Raw genomic sequence first — 8474 nt, 5'->3', positions numbered from 1 at the left:
TGACAATCAGGCCGCCATGCATATCACCTCCCAATTTTTCATGAGAGAACAAAGCATATTAAAATTGACTGTCACTTTGTCAGAGAGAAAGTCATATCTAGAGAAATATCTACTGACTTTGTCAATTCACATGATCAACTAGTAGATACATTCACTAAGTCACTTAGAGGTCCCTGAATTGACTACATATGTAACAAGATTGGTGCATATGATCTATATTCTCCAACTTGAGGGGGAGTGTTGAATACTTCTAAAGATTCCCTTGATTGTAGGGATTATGATTGATTTGAATTCTCTTGATTATTGGGATTGAGATTGATCATGATTCCCTTGACTGTAGGGATTGAGATTAATTTTTCTTTTATCTCCTTATGTATATAAATAGCTACATGTAAACATATTAATGATAAGAAAGAGAGATTTTTCCACAACCTCCAACCTAAGCGAGGAGGCAGCCAGGTTGCAAAAGAAGGCAGAGTATCAAGCAGGGCTACTATCAAGCATGGAACAAACTTTGCGAGAGTCTCAACAGCTGGCGGAGTCTCGACAGGTGGAAAGAAGGAGATTAGAAAGCCTATTGAATACCAATGAGTCCAAGCTTCGAGCGGAGGTGGCCCTGAAATCTAAAACCTTACCAGACCTAGCCCAAAAGATCGCCTCGTTGGAAGATTTGAGATTCTCCAATGCCTCTGGATTAGCTGAACAAATCAAAGAATTATCTTCTAAAGACATGTTGATCTTGGAACAATAGTGCAACTTGGACACACAAGAAGCCCGGCTAGAATCATTGCAAGCCGAGTTGGATTCTATTAAGTCCAAGCTGCTATTTTACAAGGCTAAAGAGGACGAGCATTTTAAGACTAAGCAAAAAGCCTATCTCGAGTCTCAAGAATTTGGTGTGATTTTTAGGAACCGAATTACAAATACTCTTGCTCTCAAAGCTAAGGAGGTAGTTCAATAATTGCGCGAGGTGACTACCTCTTAGCAGAACCCCCCAAGAGGTTTATAGATAGACAACGACTGTTAAGAGAACTCCCTAAGGATCTTTTGAGTAAGTTTAATTGAACATAAGCTATGATTGCATATATATACCTTGTAGCTACTGAAGAATTCAAAATTTGAATGCCAAATCATAGTCACGCTACTGTATATGTGTGCAAGTTATAATCAAATCATACTTGCTTTCTCATGTATAGTCATCGTATTAGTAACACCACTTTTGTAAGACGAAATCCGAATGAGCCCCCTTTAGGAGAACTATAAAAAGGGTCCAATAGTATGGAAATCTAGAGGTTTAGACGATGCTAGGCTAAATGATAATCCAAACGAGGCATACAACAGGGCGGGATCATTAGGCCGGTAGTAAGTAATAGGTGAAAGAATTACTCCAACCAAGGTCAAAATTCAATAATAGTTGTGTAGGTCATTCTTCTGACAAATTTACCAACTGATAAAAGTGAGTTGAGCAAAATAGATTTTCTCTAATAGCACAATTTAGCCAAACGAGAAAATAACCCAAGAAGAATATAAATAAGACTCGCGAGAACAAGTGAGCCTAAATCTTGAGTAGCGTATGATCGACTAGATTTATGGTAGGTCAGCCCTCTGTTAAACCAGATTGGTTATTGACTGATCGAATATATAATAGGTGTCTTGGCAAATGGATGGAGAACTAGGTCCCCTGGGATATGACCGACTCTTTGGTCGATCATCCTCGTACGGAAGCCCTTAGTGCTTGGCAAAGAGAAATAGTCATATTGAGAGTTACTCGTTGGTTGTCATCTCCTATTGACTTTGATCGTCATCTCATCTTGACTTTGACTATCATATTATACTTGGGTCCGCTCATACCATCTCATATTAATGGGCAAACAAACTTACTTTGTTAAAATTTAAGTTTGCTTGACTTTGACATCGATAAGGGTGAGGGGACCTCATTTCTTATCACATATATAATAAGTCTTAAGAAGTGATATTTACCTAATCTAATCTTCCTTTTTATTGAAATAGTGTACGCTATCATCACCTTATCTCTATGTCATCATCCATATCCATCTCTTCTTCTCGAGTATGAACCAAAGACGTCTAGTTTTTCAAACAAAACCTACCATTTTGAATAACTTTCACATGGTGAGGGACCCCTAGCATTAAATGTACATGCCTAGTCTATCCTCCAACTGATTAGCTTATCTATTCTTCTCCCATTCCACCATTAATGGTCGCTAATTTTGACTTCAATATCATTTTTAATTCCTCAAAGCGTTGATATATTTATCTTCATCATTGCATTCCTTCCAACTCACATCTTCTTCCCCTCTTTCCATGAGAGATAATCAACTTATGAATGGCTCTTAATTGGGATTTCAAGGTGATTTCTAGTTCCACAAAGCATGTTATAGTTATATTTGTTTCTTTAATAGTGTTGAGCACTAGAGCAAGCTGTGACGATTCTCTACATGCCATCAAGGGGAGCAACTGTTTTGAGAGTGAAAGAAGAGCTTTGATTGCCATCAAGAGCGATATGTATGATCCTGGCGAGTGGTTATCTTCATGGACCGGCTATGATTGCTGCAAGTGGAGAGGAGTTGCTTGCGACAATGTTACAGGCTATGTCACGAGGCTTGACCTTCACTATCCCTATGAATATATTCCATGGATGGAGAGTATTGGTGCAAGCAAGGTAAATGCTTCTTTGTTTGAACTGAAGCATTTGAGATACTTGGATTTGAGCTTTAATAACTTCTCATATGCGCATGTACCTGACATGATTGCCTCACTTGTGCACTTGGAATACCTTAACCTCTCCAATACCTTTTCCCGTGGATTAATTTCCCCCCTATTGGGGAACCTTTCCCACTTAAAATACCTCGACCTTGAAAATTGTTGGTCATTTACAATGTTATTCACACATGACTTAAGTTGGCTCTCCAACTTAAATTCTCTACACTATCTCGACATGAGTTGTGTCGACCTCTCTAAAGCAACCAATTGGCTCCACCAAATTAATTTGATTCCTACTCTACAAGTTTTGCTTTTGAGGGATGCAAGTCTCCCTCGTGTCCCACATTCTTTACCCACATTTAACCTCACATCCCTCACCATACTCGATCTCAGTGGGTATGAATGGGCCATTAGTGCTTCAATGTTGAGGTGGTTGTCTAATGCCAGTAATCTCGAACACCTCGATCTATCTAAATGCTCGAGGGTGTTTGACTTCGAGGGGCTAGCAGTTGCTTTGGGAGCTCTACATAATTTGAGGAAGTTAGTTTTGTTTGGAAATAAAATAGCAGGAGAAATTTCTACAATTCTGAAGAATGTTAGCAGAATGTTGCAATATTTAGATTTGCGATGGAATTCATTGTTATCTGGAGAAATTTCAACAATTCTGTCCATCCTTCCGCGCCGACTGGAGTTCTTAGCATTACACGATAATAACATCTATGGGAGAATCCCAGAGATGTTAGGGGATTTCACAAGCTTGAGACACTTGAGTATGTCCTACACTCAAATAACTGGAGATATTCCGAGAACAATAGGGAAACTTATCCATTTGGAGTATCTTGATTTGTCTAAAAATCATATAACAGGAGAGTTGCCAGTGAACGTAGGAAACCTTACAAATTTGGTATTTCTATATTTGTACGAAAATAATATCACAGGATCAATACCAGAGGGTGTTAGCAATTTTGTTTCCTTGGAGGAATTAGATTTGTCAGAAAATAACATTACTGGAGAAATACCAAAAGCGTTGGGGAATCTTCAAAATTTAGTGAAATTAGATTTGCAAGCCAACGCTATCAATGGACAAATACCAGACACTATTGGTAAAATTTCCACCTTACAGTATCTAGATGTATCAAAGAACCATTTAACAGGAGAAATACCAAAAACGATTGCTAGAATTTCCACCTTGCAGCATTTGGATGTATCAGAAAATCACTTAACAGGAGAGATGCCACTGAAACTAGGAAACCTTACAAATTTGGTAGTTCTATATTTGAGAGGAAACAATATCACAGGGCCAATACCAGAGAGTGTAGGTAATTTGGTTTCCTTGGAGGAATTGGATTTGTCTAGAAATAAGATTACCGGAGAAATACCAAAAAGTTTAGGGAGTCTTCAAAATATGTTAAGATTAAATTTACACGCCAACTTTCTCACTGGGCAAATACCAACAACGATTGGTAGAATTTCCAACTTGGATTATTTGGATGTATCAGAGAACCACTTAACAGGAGAAATACCAAAAACAATTGGTATAATTTCCACCTTGAGGTATTTGAATGCATCAGAAAATCACTTGACAGGGCAAATACCAAAAACAATTGGTAGAATTTCCAACTTGTTTCAATTGGATATATCAAAAAACCACTTAACAGGAGAAATACCAAAGGCTTTTGGTTGCCTATGCAACCTAGGTGTCCTACAATTGTCATTGAACAATATCAATGGAGAGTTAACAGATCTACTTGATGGCTTATCTAATTGTTCAGAAGGAGGAATGTTATCAAACTTACTTATTGCTGGCAATAATTTGAGTGGAAGAATTCCATCTAGTCTTCTATTGTTAGCTCACTTAGCGGAATTGGACCTCTCCTCGAATTCTCTGCAAGGTAACATGACTAAAGCTCATTTTCCCAGCTTACAAGATTGTCGTACTTGAATATATCTTTTAACTCCTTGAATGTTGTTTTTCCGAGTGATTGGTTTCTTCCTTTTAGTGCCTCCGAAATTGATATGAGTTTCTGTCATTTGGGAGGTACGTTTCCCTCATGGATCCAATCCCAAAGATTTTTGTATTCACTATATATATCTATCAAGAGTAGACCTCTTAGGAACAATTCCACTCTGGTTCTCAAATTTCATTCTAACGTACAGTTGGCTTCAAAATCTTGACTTAAGCTCAATTAATCTGAGTGGTCTAATTCCTTCTACTCTTTGTCCATTTACTGATCTTTCCAATAACTCATTTGGAGGACCAATTCCAGCCAGCTTAGGGAATGCATCCCTTGAAATTTTACTGTTGTATGATAACCACACAATGTTAGTTTTCCACTTTCTTGTGTAATTTAACTTCCATTCTTGTTATTGATTTGTCTGACAATCACTTATCTGGCACATTCCCACAATGTCAAAGATCAATATCTATCTTTGAACTATAATAGCATCTCTGGATAATTTCCTTCTTTCTTAGAATATTGCAAATTGTTAGTCACTCTTGATCTTGGTGAAAATAAAATTCCCAGCAAAATACTGACATGGGTTGGATATCTAACTTCTTTACAAATTTTATGCTTAAGCTCAAACTCCTTCACCGGTGTCATCCTAGTAGATATAAGATATCTCACTTTTCTTAAGATCTTGAATCTTTCTTTTAATAAACTATTTAGTAAAATACCTTCATCAGTGCTATGTTTCAAGATTATAGCAATTCTAATGCATGCAATGATAATAATTTTCATTGTGTAAATTTACCAACCATGAGCTCTTGTATATCAATGGATAATGTCACACCCTGGATGTAACATATTAAAAGGTACCCTACTCAGTGACAATATAATAAAAGAAATCTAAGAATCATATAAATAGCAAGATAACCGAGAAATTCATCACATTTATGTATTTATATATCATTTTCTTTGTATATAATGAAAACTGTATGAATAAAATAATAGATGAAACAAAACATAAACACAACAAAGCAAATTTCAAGTCAAACTAGAAATTGCATGTAGAGATCTCTAAACAACTCAATGTACAACTTGAAACCAACTACAATATCAAAGGGGTGCATGTGCTTGCCAAACTAGAGGCCAAGAAAAGCAAATAGTAAGCCCAAATTGTTAAGTGAGTAATTAGAAAAGATGTATATGACTTTAATCTTATTTAAGAGGTCAAATAAAGTAGAGTAGGTTACAATCTCCTATTACAATTTTAAGTAAATCACGAACAAGATAATTTTTCTTATGATTTTTCAGCCAATAAGAAATATAAGCTACCACTTGATCATGCTATATTAAAATTGTACCTAATTCCTGAACTATTGCATCTGTGTAAAGAACGAATTCATCCCCTCCAGACGAAATAACTAACACTACTGCACTAACCAACCTTTTCTTGAGCTCCTAGAAGCTTGCTTGATAAGTCGTGACAAGTAAACTTAACCCCCTTTCTAGTCAATTGGGTCAAAGATGTAGCGATACTAGAAAATCATTCAACAAATCTCTAATAGTAATCATCTTGTCCCAGAAAAATATGAATTTCCTGCACTGACTTTAGTTGAACTTATCTGACAAACTTATCTGACAACAACTTCAATCTTTTGGGAGTCTACTGAAATCCCTTTGCTAATAACTGTCAAAGAATCAACCAATGAATACATTAAAATTCTCTCCCTCGAGTGACTAGCATTGACCTATTGCACAATAATATTTCGAGTGAAATCCCAAAAGAGATGACGGTGCTCCATGGTCTGCACTTTCTGAGCTTGTCCAACAATCACTTGACAGGTAGAATGCTTGAAAACATTATAGTCTTGACAGAGTTATTTTTGTTGGATTTTGTTTCTCTATTAGGTGAGTTTACATGTTAAGGTGGTAATACACAAACTTGTCATTACGAACAAACCCAATAAAGTGATCTAATGGATGTATTTATTATGGGTTTAGTTTATTGAATCTTATTATGTGTAGAAACTTGTTAACTAGCTTTTTCATTATTATTGATAGGCTAATTATGAAATTGGGTTATGAGGCTATATATATGGGTTGTGGTCCTCGTAGAGTTATTATCACGTACGATTCTCCTTTCACCCTATTCGGAAAAGGAATACGATCACCATCACTTGAACTCCTGCAAAAGATCCACTCTGATGCGAGCTTGTACTTCTTCCTTTTGGATTTGATGTTTTTCCAATGACTATTGATCAAATGACCACAAATCTTGATTCAAATTCTTTTATTGCTTTCGTCATTGTTTTGATTTCGTTATATTGTTGTCAACTTGAGTCTTCTAAATTAATTTGAAATCTAGAATTTCTATGATTTATCTTCATGGTATTAAACCCCTACAATTTTCTCTTGACTTGCCAATGGAAAATCTCACAGGCACAATTCCCGCCAATTTATCTGCTCTAATCTTTCTCAGCCACTTGAATCTCTCTTTCAATAAGCTGTCGGGAAGAGTCCCCACATGGAATCAATTTTCAACCTTCAATGACCCTGCAATATATACCGGCAACAAGGACCTTTGTGGTTGGCCACTACCTGAGTGTCCTAGTGATGGTAATGGCGGCAAGCTTGAAATAGTTCTGGATTTTGCCTTCGTTGCTATGGGATTTATACTTGGATTTTGGGCATATTGGGGCACAATGATCATGAAAAAGTCCGTCAAAATTGCTGTCTTCCAGATGGCGGACAGGATTTACGACTGGAGCTATGTGCAACTCGCAGTGAAGTTTGGAAGGTGAAGGGAGGAGCAAAGTTGAACTTGAAAGCCTTATTATTTGCTGATTATACTTTCCCATCAAAGAGAAACTCTCCAGCTTATATGCTGCTCTACTAGCTAGAATATGAATAACGGTGCAATCATTTGATGTTGTGTGAAATAAGGAAGTATTTGAAAACTATATATATATTATTATGAAGGTCCGAGTCTATTATGTATTTGTAGAACAATTCGGGACATTGTTCCACTTTTCAGTTTGCCTGATGATATTTGTATTATATCGATAATCCGACATAGATGCGATCAAGTTTTTGAAATATTGTTACACGAAAGAAGATGAAGAAAAACAACTGCATGCGAAAAATAAATGAGAGCGAAAACATGCATTTTTGTCGGCCTGAATCCTAGCATAAATACTGATCTGGGTAATCAGAAGCTAAACGAGAGTTAAATTTCATGTGATTGTATCAACTCCATTCCATTAGTCATGATTCCGAAAAGGCTTATGGAATCCAAACCAAGAAACGATGAAATCAGTGAATCACTAAGATGACACCAGTGACAAATACTAACTGATTCTTGAATTCTTCACTACAATTCCCTACTCCTCAACGCTGATAATATAAAGGGTTAAACATAGATTCGATCCGATTTTAATGGGCTAACAATCAAACTTAACATCCAATACCCATAAGTTTTGCCTTGCCGGGTAAAAGAGAATTATTATTATTTACATATATAAATCATTTGTTAAAATAAATTATTAAATAAGTACAATTTTGTTAATTAAATTTATTTTGGTTGACTAGGACACATACTAGTTTTAGTGAAGCATAAGCTGTTTATCTTCGTGAAGTCAAAAACAAAATAGAATGCAAATTTTATAGACTCACCTTCCTGAATTCAAATAGGTCTGAACTAAATTTAGCCCTTCACGAGCAATTAAATTGAAATCTCTAGATAAGTTGTTGTGAAATGCTGCAAAATATCTCTATTAAATTTATTAACGTTTAAGATAGATAAAATAA

General features: G+C 36.1%; 1 protein-coding gene across 2 annotated transcripts; it reads left to right on the top strand.

Moving 5' to 3' along the window:
* The first annotated feature begins 2214 nt into the window (after window positions 1-2214).
* Window positions 2215-7724, top strand: LOC122006001 (probable leucine-rich repeat receptor-like protein kinase At1g35710). 2 transcript variants are annotated; one of them, XM_042561297.1, is made up of 3 exons: window positions 2215-2368; window positions 2468-4613; window positions 7107-7724. In XM_042561297.1, the coding sequence occupies exons 1-3, from the start codon at window positions 2345-2347 to the stop codon at window positions 7466-7468; spliced, it is 2532 nt and encodes an 843-aa protein (XP_042417231.1). In that variant the 5' UTR covers window positions 2215-2344; the 3' UTR covers window positions 7469-7724. The 2 variants fall into 2 exon arrangements, with proteins under 2 accessions (XP_042417231.1, XP_042417230.1); XM_042561296.1 differs by having other exon boundaries at window positions 2244-4613.
* Window positions 7725-8474: the final 750 nt, after the last annotated feature.

The sequence above is a fragment of the Zingiber officinale genome, chromosome 7B (genome assembly GCF_018446385.1).
Source record: "Zingiber officinale cultivar Zhangliang chromosome 7B, Zo_v1.1, whole genome shotgun sequence".
In the NCBI taxonomy this organism is placed as follows: Eukaryota; Viridiplantae; Streptophyta; class Magnoliopsida; order Zingiberales; family Zingiberaceae; genus Zingiber; species Zingiber officinale.
This window is presented reverse-complemented; position numbering and strand designations above follow the sequence as displayed.

Excerpts from the sequence above, each read along its gene's own strand:
- LOC122006001 (XM_042561296.1), top strand. The coding sequence starts at position 2,345 with ATGGCTCTTAATTGGGATTTCAAGGTGATTTCTAGTTCCACAAAGCAT. Across the intron at positions 4,614-7,106 it reads CTCCTCGAATTCTCTGCAAG|GCACAATTCCCGCCAATTTA; the intron begins GTAACATGACTA and ends AAAATCTCACAG.